The sequence below is a fragment of the Anguilla anguilla genome, chromosome 16 (assembly GCF_013347855.1).
Source record: "Anguilla anguilla isolate fAngAng1 chromosome 16, fAngAng1.pri, whole genome shotgun sequence".
NCBI classification, from domain to species: Eukaryota; Metazoa; Chordata; class Actinopteri; order Anguilliformes; family Anguillidae; genus Anguilla; species Anguilla anguilla.
In genome coordinates this window covers 12,365,201-12,391,274 of record NC_049216.1, presented here as the reverse complement: position 1 = coordinate 12,391,274, position 26,074 = coordinate 12,365,201, and the positions used below count along the sequence as shown (strand labels likewise).

Genomic DNA, 26,074 nt, shown 5'->3' with positions numbered 1-26,074 from the left:
GAGCTCTTCCGGTTCTGGCGTTTCCCCTTTAACATGCTACTATCCCTCGGTAGAAGGCCCAATCCAGACCGCTCTGGGAATCGGGCAGAAACGTGCCTGCGCATTCCCGCGTGCTCCTCCGGAGTAGCTGGGCGAGTATCGTCCACGGAGCCCGAAAACGGCCAGGCGGGCGACGGCTCCTCAGCCGGTTCCTAGACGTTGAAAACCGAAGATATTTTTATCTTTGGCTGAGTCCCTGTGAACCTTTCCTGACCGTCTCGTAAAAATAACAGAGGTACAAGGAAAATGGTGGGAGGCCCGTCGGTGGAGTTTTGGTGGGGAAATGTGACACTCGCCAGACAGCACAACGCCTTCAGAAGAGAAGGAACAGAGCTCAAGAAGGTGCTGCTGGGTCACTAGAACAGCTTTGAAATCCTACGTCTTGCCAAACAAGTATTTCGTGACTATTTTTCCCCCACGTACTTTGGAATGGGTGCGTGCATGTTTTTGTACGTGTCTTTTTTGTGTGTGTGTACACACGTTGCGTATATGTATGTGTGTATGTATAAAATAGTATTATGTACGCACATTATTATTTAAAAAAAATTTGAAGCAGTATTGCAGTTTTCTGCTAATGCAGTAGGATGCTGTGCTGTTGTGTTGAGTTTGCGTTTCACCCGCGTCTCTGGGCCAGAGAATCAGGATGGAGCAAGGGGGGGAGGGGGGGGGGGAGCTGGACTGGTATCAGAACCCCCTCCAACACAAAGACGATCGCTGACACAGCAGAACCACCCCGCAGCCCAGCCCGGCCCGGCCCGGCCCGCAGCAGGTCTCATTATCAGACTCACAGGCTACGCCGTTCTCTCTTAACAGTGGACCCTGTCCTCGCCTTGGGTGCGAGATAAAGCCGTGTAATAAACCGTGATGGCCGTACGTGGCCACACGCTTCTTCCCGTGCGCTTGTACGGGATGATGCCATACGTAGATCCCTTTAGGTGGCTGGGAGGCGTCCAACCTGAACTAGAGCCAGCGCGTTTTAAACTATGACTGCAACGTTCCTGTGGCGCAGGATGCCGTAGCATTCAGAAGTGCATTTGGCAACATCGGGGACAGCTGAGGACAGAAAGAGAAGCTAAATGTTTTAGGCCGAGCTGGATTTTGTGGACTTTTCCCTTTGACATTGCGGGGTGCTTTTATCACTTTGACCTTAAATGCTGCACCATTAACTCAGAGCGGGAGAAGTAGCTTCCAAGAAAGCTATGTAAGTGAGAGTTAGCGGAGCGTGGCTAAACTAAATGACCTTGGCAGAGAAGCTGATCTCTGACAGAGGCGGAGGATCTCTGTGTCAGTGTACATCAGATGGAAAAAGAGGACTGCAGCGAGCAGGGCCTCTACACTCTAGCTGGCTAAATCATTCCTCCATCTTGCATCTCTCTGTGAATTTAAGTATTGGCCCAACTTAAGTCCTTTGTAACACGAATCTATGAATTCTGTTATGAACCCCTAAACTTAATTCCTGCTTCTGTGACCTGTCAACTTCCATTTTAAATGCAGGCCCTTTTTAAATTCAGTCTTATCCTAAATCTCTTTTTCAGTTCAAATTCAGGCCCTTCTTAAACTTTGTCCTCACACTCTCAATTCTCATTCTCAGTCCTCTTGTGATTCAGCCCAATCTCAGTGCTTTCTGTGAGTTTAAATTCCGGACCTAGTTAAACCATCTCTAATGTCCCAGATGTCTTGGTGAGCTTGGTCCCAGAAACGCATCATCGTTATTAGGTCATGATTTGAATTTTCAGGGTTCCCTCACTTTTTTCCCACATTCTGCAGGGACACGTCGATTAAGTTTGTTTCCTCCGCAGGGAACGTCTCCTTGATTTAGTCCGTACTTGAGTCAGCTCAAGTTTTTCTCTGCGTAGTTCCTAGGCTGACCTCCTTTCCTCTAAGTCTTTCAGTTTATCAACATATGCAGAGTTCCTGTAGGATTTTACACGAATCTCCCCTGGAATTAGTTTGTTTTGCTGTTCTACTTGCTCATAGAATGTGCATCAATAAAGATGTTTATTATTTTATTAAAGCCATTTAGCAGATGCTCTTATTCGTAGCGTCTTACACAGATTACATTCTTTTACATACATTCTCTACATGCAATGCATTTATACAGCTGGATAATTACTGAAATAATTTAGGTTTAGAATCTTGTACAAGGATACAACCGCAGTGTGAAACCTGACAATCGAAAGCACAACCTTGAAGTTGTGATATCAGTAATTAAACTTCTTATATTATTATTATTATTATTATTATTATTATTATTATATTGATATTAGGTAACTATTAAAATCTAAGACATTATAAATAAAATATTAACAAATCATATGTGCAAATGTATTTATTGTTTTCTGAACATGTATATATCATGTAAATGATGTCATACTTTGAAAATGTAATAGAAAGTTTGAAATATAATATTGACCGCTCTTCCTCCGTCCCTGTTTGACCGCTCTTCCTCCGTCCCTGTTTGACCGCTCTTCCTCCGTCCCTGTTTGACCGCGCTTCCTCCGTCCCTGTTTGACCGCTCTTCCTCCGTCCCTGTTTGACCGCTCTTCCTCCGCCCCTGTTTGACCGCTCTTCCTCCGCCCCTGTTTGACCGCTCTTCCTCCGTCCCTGTTTGACCGCTCTTCCTCCGTCCCTGTTTGACCGGTCTTCCTCCGTCCCTGTTTGACCGCGCTTCCTCCGTCCCTATTTGATCGCTCTTCCTCTGTCCCTGTTTGACCGCTCTTCCTCCGCCCCTGTTTGACCGCTCTTCCTCCGCCCCTGTTTGACCGCTCTTCCTCCGTCCCTGTTTGACCGCTCTTCCTCCGTCCCTGTTCCAGGTGAGCGTCCTGACCACGCTGGAGCGGCGCTTCAACCTGCAGAGCGCGGACGTGGGCGTGATCGCCAGCAGCTTCGAGATCGGGAACCTGGCCCTCATCCTGTTCGTCAGCTACTTCGGGGCCAAGGCCCACCGGCCGCGCCTGATTGGCTGCGGCGGCATCGTCATGGCGCTGGGCGCGCTGCTCTCCGCCCTGCCGGAGTTCCTGGCCCACCAGTACGAGTTCGAGGCCGGGGAGACGTGGCGGGCAGAGGAGGGGCGCGACGTGTGCTCCAACAGCTCCCGGACTGACGGGCGGGACCCGGGCTTCCTGTGCGGGAACCGGGCCAACACCAACATGATGTACCTGCTGCTGATCGGGGCCCAGGTGCTGCTGGGGATCGGGGCCACGCCCGTCCAGCCCCTGGGGGTGTCCTACATCGACGATCATGTGCGGAGGAAAGACTCTTCTCTTTACATAGGTGAGTGGATCAAAGGTACTGATTCCAGCTGGGCCTCTTCTACCCCATCTCAATCCTGCACCTCTTTCCACCAACGGATATGGTGAACAAGCCTGGTTCCAGCTCTACAGTGGGAAAGGGGTATAATGAGCCAGCCTGGTTCAGCTCTACAGTGGGAAAGGGGTATAATGAGCCAGCCTGGTTCAGCTCTACAGTGGGAAAGGGGTATAATGAGCCAGCCTGGTTCAGCTCTACAGTGGGAAAGGGGTATACTGAGCCAGCCTGGTTCAGCTCTACAGTGGGAAAGGGGTATAATGAGCCAGCCTGGTTCAGCTCTACAGTGGGAAAGGGCTATAATGAGCCAGCCTGGTTCAGCTCTACAGTGGGAAAGGGCTTTAATGAGCCAGCCTGTTTCCAGGTCTACAGTGGGAAAGGGCTATAATGAGCCAGTCTGGTTCCAGCTCTACAGTGGGAAAGGGGTATAATGAACCAGCCTGGTTCCAGCTCTACAGTGGGAAAGGGGTATAATGAGCCAGCCTGGTTCAGCTCTACAGTGGGAAAGGGGTATAATGAGCCAGCCTGGTTCAGCTCTACAGTGGGAAAGGGCTTTAATGAGCCAGCCTGGTTCAGCTCTACAGTGGGAAAGGGGTATAATAAGCCAGCCTGGTTCAGCTCTACAGTGGGAAAGGGCTATAATGAGCCAGCCTGGTTCCTGCTCTACAGTGGGAAAGGGGTATAATGAGCCAGCCTGGTTCCTGCTCTATAGTGGGAAAGGGGTATAATGAACCAGCCTGGTTCCAGCTCTACAGTGGGAAAGGGGTATAATGAACCAGCCTGGTTCCAGCTCTACAGTGGGAAAGGGGTATAATAAGCAGGTTGGGTTTAATCCCTACAGATACTAGCTGCATTGATCAGCCAGCCTTTTCAGCTTTGACTGTGCCCTCCCCGCAAGTAAGTCATATTGCTTGCTATGTGTTTGCATAAGATATTGAGTGTACGGTGACCCCTCGCTGCAGCGGTATGCAGCGAAAGGGAAATTTGTATTCATAAGAGGAAACGGATGATTGCCTGGTGAGCACTATTGACTGGTCCGAATGTTACACGGTAGTTGATAATTGCGAGCATTAAGCAGCTCGATAGCCCGAGTGCTTATTAATGCAGCGTGAAGTATCGACTCCGGCCGGCCGGCTTTCTTAAGGCCACGCCAGGCGAGGTCTTCACCTTCGCTTCACTTTCACACGTTCGCTTTTGTTTAACGAGACGCAGGAGATCGGGCAGGAGTGGCTGTTTGAAACAATGTGTGGGAACCGTGATTCTGCTTGTGCTTCAAATCAAATTAAAAATGTTTTTTTTCTTTGACGCAGCGCTAGCTGCTGCTGACCTTTTTATTTGTTTCCTGTTCGTGCCCGTCTCTTCAGAATGTACACGGTGTTCTCTAGCTTAAGACAGGACTACGGTGCAGCGCGAAGACGTGAAATGTTTGACATTTATTTTGCTTTTTAAAGGTCGGCCCTATGTTAGGAAGCGTAGATTAACGTCAGGTGGAGTAGCTGAAAAACGTAAAGATATTGGTAGAGAAACCGACGCCCCGGCATTAAGCCCCTGTGTGGGGTGGTGTTCCGGCCGATGTTTACGCAGACCGTGGTTCACCCGCGGCATAAGCACCGGCCACATCGGGATGCGTTGTCCCGGTAACCTCACGCCCGTCAAATTTCGGAAGACCACGGCAACACCGTGGAACACAGAGGACACCTTTTTATCATTCGTGAGTGCAGACGCAGCCATGGCTTTGATTCAAACGCAGTTATTGCAATGCATGATTTGCTTTGCTTATACAATTTCTCAGAGTGCTGTTACAACCAATTGGACAAGAGGACGAGGGGGCGGGAGGGTGATTTCTGCTCTGGAGGTGGAGCCTAGCAGTGGTGCAAATCAGCGGGCTCCATTTTCCTTCTCCGTTTTTACACGCACAGCAGGACTCAGTAGGAAGAAATGCAATCACAGGCCCAGCCCATCGCTAAGCTGCAGCCCTAGTGCTCTCTTTAGCGGGCTGTAAGCGGTGAATAAGCTGTGAGGCTAAGCGTTTAGCTGAGCGTTTGATCCTTTTCACACGTGTGTGTACGTGTGTCTTTCTTCTGGCTACGCCTTTTGAGTGACCTGTCTTTTTCTAACACCCGTCCCCAACAATGTTGTCACAATGTAACAAGCCTGCTGTGTTGCTCCATCACATTTTTTGCAATGTTTGTGTAATGCCGCCATAACCAAATGCGACAACCCGCACTAAATTGGCTACATTTTGTTATAGCAGTATTATATATGTTATTACATATCAAGATGGATTTAAATGCACTGTATTTTGTCATTTTTGCATATATAACAGTGTGTATACTGTTACATGTTGTTATGGCAACATTGTACTCAGTGTTACACTGTTATGACTGCATCCTACGTAATGTTACATGTTGTTATGGCAACATTGTTCACAGTGTTACGTGTTGTTATGGCAGCATTGTGCGCACAGTGTTGCATGTTGTTATGGCAACATTGTACTCAGTGTTACACGTTGTTATGGCAACATTATCCGCGGTCTAATATGATGTTATGGCAGCATTGTACAGAGTGTTACATGTTGCTATGGTTGCACTATGCAAATACTGTTACATGTCATCATTGCTGTCTTTTACACCGCCTCTCTGTCATCGCCTGTGACCTTTTCCGCTCCGCAGGGTTTCGCAGCTCGGTGACATTTCTGTTGTGTCACTGGCGGGTTTCTGGCTCAGCCAGAGTGTCCCTGCACACGAACACCGTTATTCTGCCGTTCAGAGACCAGGCCACGGTCGCTGTCACACGGCTATTGTGTGAATTTCCGCAGGTGAACTTCATATTGTGTGCTGTGTGCATGTGTGTGTCCCTGTGTGTGATAGAGAGAGAGAGAGAGACAAAGAGAGGAAGGGAGGCAGAGAGTAAGAGAGTTGTTATGGGAAGGAGATGGAAGGGAGGGCAATAGGGTGAATGAGAGAGATGGTGAAAGCAGGAGAGAGGGAGGTATCAGGCGCCAGTGTGTGACTGGGGATTGAAAGCATCGGCAAACAGCAGCTCTGTTGACAGCTGAATTTGGGACAAAGAAGACAGCGATCGAGTGTGAGCAGCTGGCCATCGCTGCCAGGACCGAGCCCTGCCTAACACGTAACACAGCAATACACAGTCCTGCTCCTACCAAACACATAACACAGCATTACACAGCCCTGCTCCTACCAAACACAAAACACAGCATTACACAGCCCTGCTCCTACCAAACACAAAACACAGCATTACACAGCCCTGCTTTTACCAAACACAAAACACAGCATTACACAGCCCTGCTCCTACCAAACACAAAACACAGCATTACACAGCCCTGCTCCTACCAAACACAAAACACAGCATTACACAGTCCTGCTCCTACCAAACACAAAACACAGCATTACACAGCCCTGCTCCTACCAAACACAAAACACAGCATTACACAGTCCTGCTCCTACCAAACACAAAACACAGCATTACACAGCCCTGCTCCTACCAAACACAAAACACAGCATTACACAGTCCTGCTCCTACCAAACACAAAACACAGCATTACACAGTCCTGCTCCTACCAAACACAAAACACAGCATTACACAGCCCTGCTCCTACCAAACACAAAACACAGCATTACACAGCCCTGCTCCTACCAAACACATAACACAGCATTACACAGTCCTGCTCCTACCAAACACAAAACGTAGCATTACACAGCCCTGCTCCTACCAAACACAAAACACAGCATTACACAGTCCTGCTCCTACCAAACACAAAACACAGCATTACACAGCACTGCTCCTACCAAACACAAAACACAGCATTACACAGTCCTGCTCCTACCAAACACAAAACACAGCATTACACAGTCCTGCTCCTACCAAACACAAAACACAGCATTACACAGCCCTGCTCCTACCAAACACAAAACACAGCATTACACAGCCCTGCTTTTACCAAACACAAAACACAGCATTACACAGCCCTGCTCCTACCAAACACAAAACACAGCATTACACAGTCCTGCTCCTACCAAACACAAAACACAGCATTACACAGCCCTGCTCCTGCCAAACTCACAACACAGCATTACACAGTCCTGTTCCTGCCAAACACATAACACAGCATTACATGGTCTGCAACACGGCATTGCACAGCCTGCATCATGCTTTGCTTCACAGAACCTGCTGTGCTGTTATATGAGATACAGACAATGGAAAAATATCCAATAGTTTATCTGAACGCTGCTCCAACTTTTTATTCATTCAGTGCTCGTCAAAATGGAAAAATGTTAAACAGTAAAAATGAGAGTAAAATAGAGCATGACAACTAAAAAAACGAGTGAAGTCCACCTAATTCAGCAGAATATATGTGTGTGCACGTACGTGTGCACGCATGAGAGAGTGAAAGAAGCATTTAGAGAGGCATGAACAGAGAGAGAGAGAGAGAGAGAGAGAGAGAGAGAGAAATGCAGTGTAAATTAGTGGTGTAATGCTCTGACCCTTCAGCTTAGAACTGTCTCATTGTTCATTTTGGCAAAATAATGTGAAGTTGACCAATAATAATCTTTAATTCATTGTTTAAAACAAACACAGTCATCTTCTATGGGGATAATTGCCCTTTTTATTCTTTGTTCTAGCAATGGCAGAATTAGCAGCTTTTCAAGGTGGCGGCGGTGTCGTTTGGATTGATTACAGCCCTGGCTGGCCTTTACAGAAATAAAACTAGTGATCTTAATGATGTAATGATGGCATTCACGCGTGTCATTATAATCAACAACACTTGTGCTAATGACAGTTACATTAATTAGTCATTCACTGTGACTGCCTGTCCTTTCCAACCGGATGTAGTGGCTGCCAGGGCCACTTGTGTGTCTGCAGAGCTTGTGTTGGGTAACTGGACGTCTGCTCTCTCCTTTGCTCCTGCCTTGTGATGGCAGAGCTTTTATGTGCGTGGATTCAGCTGGCAACCTTTATCAAAGGCGCTGGGTTAGCGGCCACACGTGTAATGAATGCCGCTTTGAAGAGGCTGCGCGCTGGGTGGCAGGGCCTTCTGTCCTCTAATCTAATCTGCACCCAGGAGCATTTGATTGCTATTTTCTGTGCCGGGCCCTGTGCGCAGGTCGACTTTGATGGCTTACCGGCAGCCGGGGGAGGCGAGGCCTGTTCTGTTCTGTCTGCGTTGCTGTTGGTAACTGATCAGCTGATTGTTATTATTGGCTAAGCAGATGCCTGTATCCATGGTGACTCAGGTGACCTATTTGAACAGCTGGACGTGTAAAGCCTGTTCTAAAGAGCAAAAACAGCTTTATCTCATCCGGATTCAAACCTGTAGTGTGTCTGCGTGACATCTCCGTGTACCTGACGTCTGACTGAAATATGCTGTAAAATGCATGAGTGAATTGCACAATATTTGTTCTGCACATGTACACGGAACGGAGTGAAATATTGAACAAGGTTCAAAAATTGGATAGTATACATGAAAAAACCCTAATGTGCAACCTGCAAACATTATACAAAATTCAAGCAAAATCTTAAATAGTTTTTGAGTTAATTGCGTTTTCACACTTTACGGTAACATGCTGTTTGTACAGCTTGCATGTTACATTTTTCTGTGCAGTGTCTAATTTTTCGGAAACCAAACCTTTTCCACACTGTCGATGTGCTCCCAGTTTTCAGGACCCAGTCCCCGTTGGGCTGGGCAGGAGGAGCCTGAGAGGTTTCACCGCCGGTGTCGCTTGGCTCTGACTCCATCATGCATTTCCACAAACGTCTCTGCACGTGTTTTTTAATGAAACTGGTTCAAGTTTCATTAATAGCAATTCACCTTGAGTTTGTCACACAGTCTTCATCATACTGTTGCGATGTGCAATTTTTAGTATTAAATAAAAGTTGCGTTTAAGTAGTAAATTACCATTTGCAATGGTGTTGCCTACCATTGCGTGAATTCATACCTGTATACCTTAAAATAAAATATACTGCCCAGTGTGTGTGTCTGTGTACGTATGTGTATATGCTCTGTACGCTCCCTCGATATGACCTGACCTTTATGTGCCTCCGCAGCCTAAAGGCCACAGAGTGTTGGGCATTATCGGCACTGTGTGTGAGGCGTGTCAGGCGCGTCAGACAGTTTCAGGCTCCCAGAAAAAGCCTGGGAATAGCAGCCCGGGCCCCCAGAGGCCCGGTCTAATCTGCCTAATCAGGGAGCCAAAGGCCGCTACTGTACGTCATCGCCCCATTTGTAAGGTTTAAGTTTATTTTGTTATTTTCCTCAGAACCCATTGTGCGCACCGTGCGAATGTACGCGGGAAAGGAAGTCTGCACCGCCCCGCGAACGATCAAACGGTCACCCCCCCCCCCCCCCCCCCGACACGGCCGGCGCCCCTCCCAAACTCCCCGGTACCCCTGTTATGTGACGGGCCCTTGGCGCCATTCCACAACTCAAAGCCCCGTCAGCTTCGCCGGCGACCGTCCCGGGGCTCTTAAAAAGGGCGGGATGCGGGGCCGGCGTCCGTTTCGATGGTGCGGCCCGGCGGGCCGGCGGGGAAGGCGGCGTCAGCGGCGGTGGGGATTTGGCGCGGCGCTCGCCCGGGCGAGGGGGCGGGTGCGCGCATCGCGGCCCGGGTGGAGAACAATGGCGTATTGAGCGAGGCATGTGTTCAGCTGATGCCCCAAATCCCCACGCAGTCCCGCTGCCGGGTCAGGCGCCGCGGGCCGCCCTGAATGGCTGAGATTGTTTACGGTCCGCACAGATTTTCTTTTCAGACTCTTATTGTGAAATGTATGCAAACCGCCGACTCCAGTTTCTGTGCACACTGTAAGCGCACGCAAAGAACGCTTTTCTCTCCCATTAAATCGTGCACATCTCCTCACCCTGCTTTATTAGACGCTGAAGCTCTGGTCTATGCATGGCAGACAGGCTTAACACATCTGTGTGTGACATTGCAATTAATGTCTTAGTACATTTATTTTCATATTAGCATTATTATTGATACCGTGGGTTTATATTGTGTGTTTAGATGCTTGACATCCCTCCCTTTGGTTGGCCATTAGCTCAGTGGGCTTATCCATGATTGTGTGGGGTGGCCAGCGGGGGGGGTCATGGTCCAAACCCCTTAGCAGACCTACCCCTGTGACATTATCACCGTTGATGTACACCAATTAACGTCCCACATTTCACTGGCACTGCTCACACTGTCACCCCCAGCCTTAGGGTCTGTGGTCACTGCTCTGTCGATATCCTGTTTCAGTTGTGCATCTGAGGTTTCTGTGGTTAGCTAGGCATAGCATAGATAGATAGCAATGTTTTGTTTGTCATATCACAAGGTTTATTTATTTTACATTGTGATTGCAGCCTCAGGAGACTGGCTCCTGTTCACATTAGAAGTTTAACCTGGTTTAACCTGGTTTAAACTGGAAAATGGCCAGTTTACTGTGTCGATGGGTAACCTTGGCTCAATTTGCAGAATTATCAGAGTTAGCGGAGTCCCGTTTCTTATAAAAAGGATCATGTACTGTGCACCTAAATACCTCCTTCTCGTTTGATAAATCTTTAAGGTTTTGTATCCTCTTGTTTTTTTTGACACAGTGTTCATGTTGTGTGTAAAATCGTGAACCGAAGGCAGGTCCATTGAAAAGCTTGCTATTTTTGTACAGTTACAGTATTTCTGGCTCGCCTTTGTTTCCAGGCCTCGTGTTTAATTCTCGGAAACGGACCGAGCGCGCCACGTTTAATGTAATTGTCCATTGTTTTGGGCCCGCACCGTTCAGGAATCCAAGGCTGTTTGTAGCTGGAGCGCATAGCTCTCTGGAGCGAACAGGCCCTTCCCTTCCTCTTCGGGCGGTTGACTGGGTTTTGGATCCCGTGGCTGTGGAATGGAGGGCATGTTATTGTACTCGGCCGTGGCGGGCAGCGTCCTGCCGCAGCGCCCGTCGCTTCGCGTGGGCTGTTTACTGAGAAAATAGAATTACGAGCGTTTCCCCCGTAAAGTCGAGCGCGACGGTGCTCTCTCTTTGTCTGTCGCAGACCGGGATCTCATAAACAGAGGATTAAATCTGGTCTCATTTTCCAACGTGTTATCTGAGCGTACCGCTGTACTAGCTAATGAGAGAGGGAGAGAAAGACAGAGAGCGGCAGTGGGGGGGAAAAGATGGGTAGCATGCAGAGAGAATGCGAGAAGCGGGGGGGGGGATAAGGACACAGAAAGACAAGGAGGGAGGGAAAGGGAGAGAGAGAGAGAGGGAGGGAGAGAGAGAGAAGCAGAGTAAACCTATGCTCCCATGGGAAATGAGGAAACATGTCATATATTAACATGTTTGATTATACAAAGCCCGGTGGCGCCGTGCGGGAGTGGTGTGCGGGACCGTCGTGGCTCTGTTCCCTCCGTGGGACATGGGGGGTTAATACTGCCGAACAGCGTGTCAGGGCTGTGAACATTCACCCAGGGCACCGGTTAATGGAACCGCCCAAATAAATCCATGCCATTCCACTTCCTCGGTTACAACCCCACGCCCTCACACACCCCTCCGATCTTCCAAAAGGCGGGCGGGACAAGCGCGGAAGAACTGAGGAAACTGGAGCGGTCTAAAAAAACTTCGGTTCTAAATGTGATCTGCGAGGCTGCAGTCTGGGGCTGCTCAGACGGTTTCGCCTGCAGAAGACGCGCACTGCAGATCTAAGGGAGGAGCAGCACACGCAGCACTGCTCCCACTGAGAGACTGATGCATTTTAGATGCTAACGGCTATAGGGGGAAAGGAATGACTGAGCAGAGTGTCGATTGGTCCGTTTTTTGCCCGTTTCGCCCGATGTGCGGTTCGAGCGCCACCCTGTTCCCGCCCTGTCGGCCGCGCGCAACGCGCCGTTAATGATGACGACGACGATGATGGCAGCGGCGCCGAGGATGATGATGTCGGCGGCGACGAAGGCGGCTCGGAGCCTCGGCGTAATTACCGCGTGACGCAGGAAGCGGCCCTCCTGCCGACAGTGACGGATGATGTCATTACCTCCCCGCGAAGCGAGCGGGGAGAACGGGAAGCGCGGCTCAGTCTGGCGCTGTAGCCGCCAGAAAGCAGTACGCGGTAAAGCGGGGCTGTGTGTGCGCTGCTGTAGGTGTGCTGTAGCGACCCTGCTCTTCCTGCGAACCGCACGGCCCTGTGCAACAACAAAACAGAGTCATCACTGACTGACAGGAAGAGAGGGGCCTCACAAGCCCTTCATCTCTGCTTCCTCTCTGGAGCCACATGCAGTGTTAGAGAAACCCATCTCAGGCTATTCGTGCTTCAGGGTCTCTTTCAGTCACACCTTATGCTGTGCACAAACAAATTATCTAAAATTGGTATTTAAAATGTAAATAATACCCTATATCTATTGGATTTTACAGAAAAAAATTAATAAGCAGTTGATAAGGGCCAACCAAAATGTTTCATTGTATGTATGTATGTATGTACCATTTATTGTAAAGCGTCTTTTGAGTCCATGAAAAGCACTATATAAAATAAATGTATTATTATTATTATTATTATTATTATTATTATTATTAATAATAATAATAATAATAATAATAATAATAATAATAAACCAGGCTAAAACCAAGTCAGCTGACCTGGCTGGATTCATAAACTGACTTATGAAGGCTTGATTAGTTTGTCACTGAACACTGTTTTAAAATTGTATGTTTTTATTGGGGTTTTTTTATCACAGGAAACCGCTAGGTTAGTTTATTTCTTTAAAAGCGCCACACACATATTCTGTTGTGTGCGTGATGCAGTAGTGTGTAAAGCGGTTGGCATTTGTCGGGCCAATGCTAACAAAACAGAGTTTCGTTCCCTGCACTCGGTTCCCAGTGACCTTTGACCCCTGACCTCTCGGCATCCACTACTAATTCAGGAGAGTCACACCTGCCTGAGCTCTCCAGTGCTGGACTGTACAGGCCTCTTGATGCATAAATGCACTGCGCATAGTCAAGTAATGCAGCGAGGGAGGGGGTGGGGGTGGGGGGGTGGGAAGGGGCTTGAGGGTCATGCAGTGAGGCATTAGCCTCAGAGGTAGCCAGCGTGTCAGAGGGGATTCAGAAACTGGGATGTGTGCCACGAGAGGCCGCGGACTCGATCAGATTAGCTAGGCCACATTTCTCTGCAGTTTTTAGTTATTTAGCAGCGGCAATGGCAGCTTTGTCCCGGTTTAATAATGTATTTTTCCCCTTAAGAAGCAGCCTGGTGCCGCGTAAGGCTGAGTCGAGGAAACGTGTTGCACAATGGTGCACATTAGCATCACAATCGGCGAGCGCTGTTTATCTTTTCGGTGGACATTTCCTTTAAAATCGGATTAAGTTTCAAGGCCCCGGCGCCCAGGAGCTGCCGTCCGGATGGAGCCGTAAAACCCCGCGCCGATGTGAACGCGGATGCAAATGTGAGCGCGCGATCGCAGCGCCCGCTGAAATTCCAGACGCGCTTAACCGCCACCGGGAAAGATAAGAGAATTACCAAATGGAATTCAAAAGAATTCCCTCCCCCTCAGATCTTACCGGAAAATCGAGCGAGCCTTTGAAAACGCGGGGCTCCGTGTGAACTTCACTTGCCGAAACGTGCCCCCCCCACACACCCCCCCCCCCTCCGGTCCGCCCCCCACCGTAAAGCATCGGGGTAATGGCCCGACCCCGGCTTCAGCAGCCGCGGGGAGCGCCCTGAGCTCTTTAGAGGAACAAAGGACTGGAAAAAAAACAGAGGGGAGGTATGAGAGATAGCAGACGGAGGAGCTGCTGGTTCCTCTTTTCTCTCTGCGGGTCGGGGTCAGGTGAGCGATGCGCATGTCTCTCTCGCAGCGTAAACGCTGCCTCGCTGCTGCACCGCAAACCCAAACGCACGCGTCAACACTGATTCCACTCGCCTTCACCCCTCTGCCTTGCGCTGAACGTCCTTGTTTGCACCCTTGATCATTTCATGTGCTTTGAACCGTGTGTTTGTGCATTTGTGCAACAAAAGTGGACATGTGACAGGCAGAAGAAAATAAGTGTGGTTAAAATGGGACCTCCTGCGCTCTGTGGAGTAAAATAGAACATGAGCTTACCATTCGTTATATCCTGTGTGGTTAGAAGGGGCTGACTATTTTTAATTGAATGAATAAAGCGCCTCAGCCTGGTTTTTCTGAGGACGGGCGAATGCTGGCTGTTCAGCAGGAGAGGCCTGGGGCAGTCTTTCTCTGAGGCGAGTCCCTGGTCCTGCTGAAATGCTGCAGCTCGAACCCGTTACCTTGCCCTTCAGTCCTTCATCACCTGAAGCAGCACCAGCGCCATTTCCGTCAGCAGCCAGCTGCTAGACTGACAGCTGCTGTTATCGGCTGCATTCTTAGATGTGATTGGTTGGAGAAGAGGGGACATTTAGCCAATGAGCACTTCAGGTGGCTAATATGTTAAAGCCAAGTGCTCGTATCCCCCGAACAACACTTTTTGTTAATTTTGTCGACTGCCACTGACATTTAAGGATGTAAAAAAAAATCCTCCTTAAACACATCGAATCAAAGTGTAAAAACAGCGCGGTGGTTGAAAATTGAACGGCATTCCAGTGTGAAAGCTCGTCCCTTTCCCTCACAGTATAGATTTTAAGATTTTTAAGTGCAGAAAGCCTCCCCCAATCTCCCCTCCCTCCACACCGAGGAGGGAGCACAAATCATGGACTCCTGCACCGTAAGCAGTGATGTCACTCCAGCATCGGCCATTCCGGTGACAAACAGCAGAACTGGCTCGCTGGGTCCAAAACGATCATCAGTCTTCTCAGAATCTCACGGCATTAAGGCAAAGCTCTTTCTACAGGGGGGAGAATACGGTCAGATTAAGGAAGCCGCTAATGCAGTGTACGTTCATTCGTTTCCTGCTCTGCAGGTGTAAGCACACAGAGCTTTGTATAAAGACACCAGAGGGGCCTCTGTAGCATGTCATGCTATGCTAATGTCCAGGTTCAGTGCATATTCCAGGGCCGGGTACTGGATCCTGGCACTGCCATGCCAGGGCTGGGTGCCCTGTAATTGGCCCCGGTGGGACCCGGAGAGTGCGGGCTTGGGTCGGCGCTGATGCCCGTTGTCTCCTCCCACACCCGGACGCATCCTGTCCGCAGGGCACCTGGAGGGGTGAAGTGCACCCCGGAGTGACTCAGCTGGGGGAGGGGGGGGCTGCAGCGTTTAAAGAAGCATGCACTGCGGAGGAGGGCTCTCGCTCGTCCGCGCTCCGCTAAATCAGGGGAGCCGCTCGCGGCTACAGCTACGAGCAGGCCTCACAAAAACGCTTTACTGTCCAAAAGCAGGAAAAAGTAACATCTTGAATAAATAATGAGTTTTCAAAGGGCAGACTAATGAGGTTGAGAGCGGTGTCGCTTTGGGGTTTGGCATCGTGCTTCGTTGGCGGAAGGTTACGGGTTCAAATCCCTCGGGGGGTCACTGCCGAGTTCTTCTGCACCAGGCTGAATTGCTCCAGCCGACTCCCGGCTGATTACATGCCCTGGATAAAGGTGTCCGTTAAACACATAGTATTTGTAATATGTTTATCAGGGGTTGTGGAAGTCATAATTATTTGCTCGTAATTAATTATCCCTAGTATTATAAATTAGCTCTCAAATTTTCTACCTGAATGAGGTTTTAAGATGGCTTAATTATGTGCCTCTAGACTGCAGACAAGCCCTACTTGTGCAGTGCTATCAGTGGACATTTGTTGAACTGCTTAAGATGGTATTTGGTAATGAATACCCTCTTTTTGTTAAGGATGAGTATTGAGTGTCCTGAATTGCTTTTGCCCTGGGCACTCTAATGGCGTGCTACTGTATGCTATTATACCATCGTTCTATGCACTGTGGTCTACCAGGCCTTTTATTTCTTTGAGGGTATCGCAGTGTAAAATACCAGTGTAATTTTTTTAAAAGTCTTCTGTTCCAGCAAGACCATTCCCCCCACCCCCCTCCCTCTTCGCAGTTCAGGCTTTGTGGAGCCTGGTTTTCACACCAGAACAGAGGCCTGTTTTCCTTGGCGGGGATCCACAGGGCGCGTTACCAGGGTTACGCCGAAAGCAAATCTCAGATGTTGCCCCCGACCCGCCGCGCTGTGGGGGCTCCGCCCCGCCCTTGCCCCTCTCCTCCCGCCCCCCGGAACGGACTAGAAGGCCGAGCCGTGGCGAGGCGAGGCGGGGCGGGGTGGGGTGGGGTGGTGCTGGGCTCAGGCCGACAGGGGAACGAGGCCCGTTAAACGCTCCAGCGCTCGGCCGTGACGCCGGTGTCTCCTGGCCCCAGACTCGAGGACGGGCCGTGGATAAATGACACGCGAGAGCAGGGGAGGGGAGCGGTGACGGGCGTGTCACAGGAGCCGAGGCCTCTGAGGGAGAAACTTTGGCTCCGGATGAGACAGCGGGACCTGAAGGCGCTCGTTTCTCTCTATCCCCGTAGCTGTGTGAAACAAAGTTTTCTTTCTTCCTTTCTTTTTTTTTTTTTTACACCGACATCAGGATACTGTCCAAACATTTTAACATAGCTCAAAACCAGTGACCTGAATTACTGAAGTAGTTCATCAACTATTTTAGTAGTACCATTTTATGGAAAAAATGGAACAAGCAAATAAACAGATTTAGGCTGCACTCATTACTGTAGGCTATGCTGATAATCTACTGCAAGAAAAAAAATGTAGCAAATTAGCTTGTGATTTAAAATGTTGTTATTCATCTTTGAAATATGCTCGCAGTTTACAGCTTGAAAGGCATTCTCAGGCATGAGCAATTTCTTTCCGAGCACTCATTTCCTGTTTCCTAAGTTTAACACTAACACAGACGGGCGTGGATCGCAAAGAGAAAACACACATGTGGCCCCTGGGGTGGAGGGGGTGGAGGGTGACAGGGCTTGCCACAATGAATGTCAGGCATTTCCATGTACTTTCATCTCCCTACAACATGGTGGATGGTGGCATGCTGTATGTCATTGCTCAGCCCACTGACTTCACATATGACTGATATATGCATGCTCTGGTTATATTCATAACATTACAACTATCCTGAATATATGTAGTTATGTGAAGTTGGTGCAGTTTTAATGGGACAGCCAGCTACGCATTGAACAGAATTCTACTATGCAGCATGCAGTTGTAGAGAGCTGAATATCTTATTTAAAAAAAGCTCTCATAGCCATGTTATATGCATATATTAAGGGTGAGCCAGATAGTCAAATTTTCAGACTGTCCAGTGCAGATATAGGATATGACTGGTGTCCGACCACTGCAGACTAATATTTGTAGTTGGAGAGACACATTGCTTATTTTAGCCGAAAGGAAGTGATCTAAAAGCTACTGTCATTATAGGCTGGAAACCAAGGACCCTCCCCTTAGTCCTCTCTGTGGATACCATTGCTCGCATTTCAAACTTGTCTGCCAGGTCTCGCCAGAAGCCAGTGTCTTGCTGTATAGCTAGCCAGCTAATTAATTAGGAATAACGATCAGTTAAGCAAAATCCAAAAGGCATGAGCTGAAGCGAATATGGTAGGCTACTTACGTACTGATGTGATGGAGCAGCGCATTGTCCGTCTGCTTTGTGTTTAACTCCCTCCCTCCGGTGCTGCTAAGCGCTTACAGAACAGTGAATTCATTGTTTCCTCTTCTTCACTCTGCATTTATAACAATGTTCGTGCGCCATTTTGTGACAGAACAACACCAAAACAAAACAACAGTCAGCCACACAGAGAGGCCTGTGCTCCAATTTTATTTTTTTATTTTTTTATTTTTTCCCCGGACTACGACTGCTGGGGCTCGGCATCGGGATACGGCTCTGAGGCCGGCCGTGACGCGGTCGGCTCAGGCCTACATATTGCGACTGAGTGCGTAAGGTCACACCCGCAGGTTGACTGTATGTTAATCTGCCTTCAGCCTGATAAGTGGGTCAGGTTGCGCAGTTCTTGGGCCCCGGTTGGGTCTTGGGCCATGGTGCTGTGTTCATATGAAAGAGGGTTCACACTCATTTAACAATCTCTCTGCAGAGAGGGAGCAGCTCGACAGGTCACATAAAATAATCCCATTCTAATCCAACCGTCATCTTATTTTAGCTGAAAAACTGCATTTAACCTAGCCTCTGCGCCCTCATGACCTCATCACCGAGCGCCACTGAAACATGGGTGACAGTGCCTGTCTCTCCAGAGCCGGCCCATTCTCCACCGCAATCTCTGGGCCAGACATTTCCAGGTAGGCTCATCCGCGATCACGTGGAACTGGTGGACATAAACAAGGGGTATGTCTTTTGCTGGTCCTGGCCAAACCAGTGATGTCCAAATCGATGTCGGGTGTAAGACAGATCTTTTCAAGTGCAGTCAGAGACAAGTTGGATTACCATTTAGTTGATTGCACCCTACCCAGAAATCTCTCTGTGTTCCGCATGCAATCAAGGCGATGTGGTTCTTCATTAGAGAGAGAGGGAGCTTTAAGCCGCTCAGTCTTTGGTCTGTTATGTCTGTGTTGGTGTGAAATGTTACGTCGCTTTCTTGGCGGTCCCTGAATATGCAGGCCTGGGTTAGTTATCTGAATGTGCGTGTTTGTGTGTGTGTGTGTGTGTGTGTGCGTGTGTGTGTGTGTGTGTGTGTGTTTGCCTGTGGTGTCAGCGCAAGTGCTTAATGCAATCTCCACTTCAGATGCACTCTTAATGAACTGCCTGCGTGATCAATCAGCATTGTTCTGCTATTAGAGTAATAGGATTTTCAAACTCAAGCAGATGCAGTTGGGTGTGGTATAAGTTATTAGGGTTAAGCCTCCGCACACACACACACACAAACACACGTACACTCGCGCACACACATTCCTAACCATCAGGAAAAAATATCTGGGCACTTCGAGCTGCCCACTCTACTCAGAGAGAGACCCCCTGGAACCACGAGCCATCAAACACCGGTTTGGCGGCAATCTCCGAATTCAGAAGAAACGAAACCGTGAAATAAGCCGTAGCAAATGAGAATTTATTCCCTGTCACAGTGTTCTGTCTGAGCTCAGGCGGGAAAGGATCTCAGAAAATACACAGACCTTAGCAAAGCACGGGTCCCCTGTGCACCTCCCAGGGCCTCGCCGTCCGGACAGGCTGTCAGGAAAAGAGCTGCCCCACCTGGTGTCACGCCTCTGTGGAAACCCTGGCCTGGAAACTGAGGGCACTTCCTGCTGTTCCTCTCTAAATATAACCCTTTAATGGACACGTGCTTCTCCCCCTGTTCACAGCTGAGATCCACAGCTCTACCATTTACACCGCTGCCAGGCTGCGAGAAAATGCATAATCTGATAGAGAGGAACTCGGGACAGCAGCACTGCTGCTAAACTTGTATTTAATATTCTGTCAATATTATATTATTAATGTTATTTGATTACAAAATGAATACATCATAATTATACATTATCATTGTCATGTATTTAGTTTTACTCTGGTAGTGGAAAGGTGTTTTTATATATCTGTCTTGTATGGTACTGTATAAATACCTTCATGGTAGGTAAAGGTAGATTGAGTTCTCAAGTCTGTGTACACACCCCTGTTTGGTGCTGGGCCCACAACTGTGATTGGGCATTCTGTATTGAGAGCTTTCATTTTCAGCTGTTTGGCTGCACCTGCGCTAGGGAAAAGAATGGTGCAAAATTGTATAATTGAAAGCGAGCAACAAAGCCATCAATAAAGCGTCTCACAATTATTAGCGAAACGATCGAGCGTCCCGTGGGATCTAATGTTCCGAGTGAACAGCCTCTCTGTTTCCGTCTGACTCCCAGATGCACTGTCTGCTGTGTAGCGTGGGAGGTGCGACTGCGCTCGCAGGCACCATGATGTCATACTGGACGTGTTTCCGTGAAGTCTCAGGAATGCGGTGCAAAAAAAAAAAAAAAGCTTCAGAAATGTGGGAATGAAAAGGACTCACAGCGTTAATGATATAGCTCATTTTCTGTTGTCTCCTCTTCTCTTACTGTACCTCCTGACCGGTAGTTTTGTGGGCTCAGTCATGCAGTGTCACTTGATAATTAATTATTTCAAAAATCAAAATGGTACGAAGCTTCGTTGTGATTGTGAATTACGATTGAATGAGCAAACTAAATGCTTTGTCGCCGTAGACGAACTGGCCAATCTTTAGCACTTGAAACAGGTCGACCAATCAAATAGTTTTGTTTTGGTCTTGAAGTGCCCACCCATTCAGCAGCCTGCGAGGGCGTTTGTTGGTTCATATTTTCTCAAAGAATGCAGCCAGAATTGGGGATCAGACTGGCTGCCAAGCCTGCCTTTGCATGAATAAGACTGACTTTCGGCAGGGAATGTGAGCTATTTCCCCCACCCCCCGTCCTCCGGATATAACGCAATTAAGGCTTAATTGCAGTAGGGCTTTGTCCGAGCAAATCTGTGTTATTTTTGTCTTTTTAAAAAAAATAAAGCTTGGTTTTGCTTGAATGGGTCCAGGAAGGCTGTGGAGCTCTGGCCGCCATTGGCGTCTCTTCCCTGGTAATCAGGCGAGGCCACCTGCAGTTGCATGTGCAGCAGCTGCAGTCACACTGTCCTCTGCACTCATACCCCCCCCCCCCCCTCGCAACTTCCTCTTTTCCCTCTGGGTGCGGCTGCTACACACCGTCAAGTTTGGGGTGGGGGGATGAAAGACTCTCCACACTGTAGTATACACACCCCCCCCCATCCCAACTGAAAATAGGCCTCAGGCTCCCAGGGCCTGGGAAGAATCAGGAGGGAACCTGCCTCCTCATCTAGCATTCTTGTTGGCTGCCACGGTTCTCTTCCCTCCCCCTCTGGTCTTTGCAGGTGGGATGGGCGTCCTCATTGAGCTGTTTACTGGCCAGGTAGTGCACCTCTACACACCTGAAGGCTGAAATATCTGATGAATATTCATGAGGGTTGTTGCCAGGGACACAAGAATCAGTAGATATAAATATCACCGGAATCTCCTTTGAACAGATCACAGCACCTTAGCCGGGAACAGAATGAGTGCAGTCTCCTGTTAAACAGTTTCTGCTGTGAGAGTTCTCTGGTATTTGCAGAGGGGGTATGCTTCCTGATTATTTGTTCGAATGCTCTCCCCTCCCTCTCTGACCCCGGGAGCAGGGGGCCTCAGAGAATGCCTCACGCTCTACCTCAGCACTCACCACGTCTCCAAACATTTCCTCCGCCTGTTTATGCTGGAGCACAATGGAGGAAAGACTATCATTATCTTTTAAAGGGGTGTGAACCAACACTGGAGAAATAATTGCTAATTGCTAGTCATGTAAAAGAGGAATATTTTTCTGTTTTATGTGGACCTGCTTTGGTGCCCCTCGCCTCTCTGAAGTAAAGATAGCAAATCAGTATAGATACTTAATATGACACGTTTCATGGTGTGCGACTCCTTTTTACTGCCATGCTTCAAAGAGCTAGGTCTTTCTAAATGAAGTGTGTGTAATTGAATGGAAAGTGTGTAATGAAACACCAGGACTCTGATGAAATAATTAGATGACTGTTTGCCCCATCCCACCCTACACATACTGTACATGCACACATTTAATATCAGAGATTGACAGTAATTAAACAACACAGCCTCCTCTCAAAAGAGTAATCTAGGAGACTTCAGCCAAAGACACGTACTGTACACACACTCTCCTCCACGCTCACACTCTGTCCCACACATACACACACACGCACACACACTCTCCTCCACGCTCACGCTCTCTCCCACACACACGCTCTCAGTCTCACGCAGAAGCTCTCTTGCACTCTCTCGCACAGAAGATAAATTTAAACAGGTATCACCACATGATACCTACATAATAGGCTCACGGCTCAGAGGTAATAGCAGCTGAAATTTTCTAGAAGAAATGATTGCCAAAGCTCTTGAACAAAGCAGAAAACAGCCCATTCTAAGCTTGTTGATGAGATCATACTGGAGCCACTTTTCATTAACTTCATCAATTATAATTTATTAAAATTGTATTAGTAAAAACCCCAACTCAGCCCAGTCATAATGTAAGCCTCTGAATCCTGGTTGCAGGGCTTCTAAGGCATAGAGGGAGGGGACAGAGGGGTGTGTCTGGTGCAGTGGCCTGTGGGTGTCCTGCTGTCTGCTGATGAGGGGTCTGCAGGTGACACCAAGAGGCGGCAGCCTGTCCGTCTGTCCGCCTGCATTTAGCCCTTATCGATCCCTGTGACTCCTGAAGGGAACAGGTCTTGCTAGGCTCTGTGATATTGTAGCTCCCTTCCACAGATTGTCTATTGTGTTGTGTTACCATGGTAACAATGGGTTTATCCACATTACAGAAACTCGTCCTGTGTCCATGGCTATCAGGCAAATTTTGTTTAGCCTACATTTAATCCTAATTATGTCACAGTTAAGGCCTCTTGTTCTAGACTAAAGCTGTGTTGGTAGTCTTAACGTTTACTCATAATTATTCAAACCAATTATGTTTTATAAAGCTGAGAGACTCAATTACTGTTTTTTTCAATTGGTTTATATTGTTGTGTATTGGAAAAAATTGTGATTTTTAAAGATCCTGCATTTTCGAAATCATATATTTTTAAGGCTTGCAATATAAATAAAGAACAAAAGAAATTTCTCTGATAAGCACTTGTGGATCTGTTGAGAGTTTGAATGAGGTTTTCTTATTCTGAAAGCAAAGATGTTCTTGCACTGCTCGCTGCTGAATGATTTGTTATTTGTCTTCGAGGAGCTTCTTTCCGGCGTCATCAACAAGGCGATTTACATAAAATGTTCTTTCACCAGTCAGTTCTGATGGAGAACTGGCTCGCTGTGTGAATACGTTAATATGCCTGCTTCATGCATTACCGGTGCTGTCTGTACCATAGTGACAGTATGGGCATAATGGCCTGTTTTGTAAGTGGCTGCGTGGGCCTGTAAAAATGTAAGAGTAATTAGAAGTACAACATATCTGTGCAGGGAGGAGCACATTATTATTAGATGGAATAACTGGTTAAGTTAGCTGCCTGACACTATGCTGTGTCGATACAAGCCAAAAGATTGCATGGAATGACAGGATGGCTACACACCTGGGTTTTTGACCCCGGAAACGTGGTAGGAGGCTTGATGACGAATCGACTGAGTTGCCAGATATCAAAAGCTTGCTAGCCTAGATAGCTGACTACGACAATGACAAACAACAGCTTCCGATCCTGCTGCGGAGGTGGAGGTGGATGTTCCTTTCACCAGGATTGATTAGTATTGGCTCGCATATGCAAAGCTGAATCACTTTCGTCTTAGAGCTGATTCAGTTGGTTTGTGAATGCAGTCTTTTGAGTCTTTGAAAATACAGGGCTGTTTCTTTTTTTCTTCTTCTTCTTCATCCCCCCCCCCCTTCAATTTTCTCACGTTGCAGGGACAGGATAGCCAAGCACACACTTATTTTCACACCACAGCCCACATGCTAAGCTTGGACAAACATGAGTCAGAGAAAGATACTTTGCGTGCAGCTTTAGCAAACAGACCGCAGACGCCCGATCGAACAGCGAAGGGTTGCTAGAGAGTGACGAGGTGTGGATCCCGGCCGAGTGAACTTTCCCTAACCCGGGCGTGACGCTAACGCCAGTTACGCGCTCTCCTGCGGGGCTACCGGCCACAGTCTGCTCCGGCGTGGCTGGCGGGATTCGATCCTAGACCGTAGGGCCCATCTGCACACCAGAACGCTGCCTTGACAATATGAGCCATCCAGCAGCCCCATTAGGCTCAAGAGCTGTAACTGAATTACTTGTTGGCACAGCCTCTGCTGGCCCAGGTGTAAATGAGCTAATTCCTGAAGGAAGAGTGAGTCAAAGCACAGGACCTTCTTCTTCCTGTACTCTCACAGTATGTCCTGATCACATGATCCGTTGGAGGTCAGGATGGGGTCAAGCTGCCTGGGTTACACTCGCATCATACACTTTACCCCCCGCAGAGCTCAGCCTCCTTATTGTGTGATGCTGTGAAACCCGCGCGAATGACGGGTAATGACGGATGTTGGGGTTTCACCGAGCTTCCGGTGCGGCCGGGGAAAATGCTTGGCTAGCAGCAGGGCCAGGCCGGGCTGGGCCGGGCCGGGGAGCAGTGGTCAATAATGGAAACGGTTCCAACTTTGATGGAGAAGCTCTTTAGCTAAAAGCCTGTTGCGCGGAGGCAAATTTAATTAAATAAATCTCTGTCGTCTGCTGTTTCATTTGTCTTCTGTTGTGCTATGTTTATCTTATCTCTTTCTTTCGATCTGCTCCAAGCCCTGACGTGGATGCAGTCTGTTGATTTGCTGAAAGGATACATGGGATTTGGTGATCTGTGTGTGTCCGCAGGAGTGCAAGTCATGGGTCTGCAGTGCCTCAACACTGGTGGTTTGGCTGTTGGGTCAGTTTTAGAAGTGACAGCTGAGTCCTGAATAAGTGAACAATTATGGGGCCATAATACATAATATAATGTATGATCTGTAGTGTTTATTTTATGCTGTACTGTGAAGTACTGTATAACAGGCTTTTTTTGTTTACTGAACATTGCTGTTTTTTTCTAATGGGAGAAGTGAGACATCTGGGTAACGTAGTTCTAAGAACCTTAGCAATAAACAAAGAGGAAAATGAGTAAAATTCCACCATTTGTTTGTATGGAGAAATAGACAAGGTGAAGAGGTGTTGTGTTGCATTTGCAAAAAACCTTTTTATTTGAGACCAAGTAAAGCTACAGAGCCAGAGAGGAGAGAGAAGCAGCTGGAGGTAATTAAAAGGGCATAATGCAGACTAGTGCATGCCAGTGCCATAGTCGACCGCAGTTAATGTTTGCTAGGTTATATAACCTTTACTGGCTGTCAAGCTAGACATTCTGTAAGATATTGTCAACAGAAAAAAATGTTTGCTATGTAACCAGTAAGCTAACAAGTTTGCTAATTTCATGCTGGATCACTGAGATGAATGACAAATTTGGACCAGTGGAACTAGACCATATATATGAAAATGCAGAATTAGCACACAGTCTGCAGACGTCTGAGGACATAGACTGTGATTAAACTAAGACTTGGTGGCAGTGCATAAGGGGGAATGCATGGACACTGAAGGTGAATTTTACACTAACAGATTCACACGGAGCTGTACATGCTGTACATGGAACAGCCTGCCTGGGCATAATAGTAGATGCCTAGACCCTTGGGGCCTTAAGGACCAGGCTTGACGCAAGCCTTCCTGGACAGTAGCTGAAATAACAAGCTAACTTAGATGGGCCGAATTGCCTGCTGTCCTAATTAAACTACTGTGCTGTCATGCTTCTTCTCTGACTGACAGATAGCAGATAGTCAGGTGGCGTGACCTCAAAGTTCTCCTGAAAGATGGTAGCCTGCTGTGGGGGTTACTGATTGAGTGATGAGATGTTTGAACAGCGCTCAGCTCAGCTACATGCAGACTGGGTGTTCTTACTGGTGCCATACCTGTACTCGTTGTGTGAACGTCTACTACTGAAGGTTAAGGAACATGGAGCTTTAATGAGAGTTTGATTATTTTCTCTCTCTCCCTGGGCATAAACTACCATGTTGAGCTTCTGACCAGTCATTGCTGACTAGGTCAGGGTTAATACCAGTTTTTGGGGTATGTTGCTATCCTGAAAACCTGTAGACACTCACCTGAGTAAAGGTGAAAAGCTTTTTGAGTTATGCTCAGTTGCTGCAGTGGATTGTGGGTTGTGCCATCATCGCTCTCTCACAGTGGGTGAGCTGTCACTTCAGCCGCTACGGTCGAGGTGTTCTTGACATCCCGTTTGCATGTT

The 26,074-nt window shown here is 48.1% G+C and overlaps 1 protein-coding gene across 1 annotated transcript in view; it reads left to right on the top strand.

Moving 5' to 3' along the window:
• The window catches only part of slco3a1 (solute carrier organic anion transporter family, member 3A1), a 58,584-nt gene that overhangs the window by 9,191 nt on the left and 23,319 nt on the right, over positions 1–26,074 (top strand). Inside the window, exon 2 of the mRNA XM_035396627.1 lies at positions 2,853–3,312. Within this exon, the coding sequence (XP_035252518.1) occupies positions 2,853–3,312 (460 nt within the window). The remainder of the gene's footprint in view (positions 1–2,852; positions 3,313–26,074) is intronic.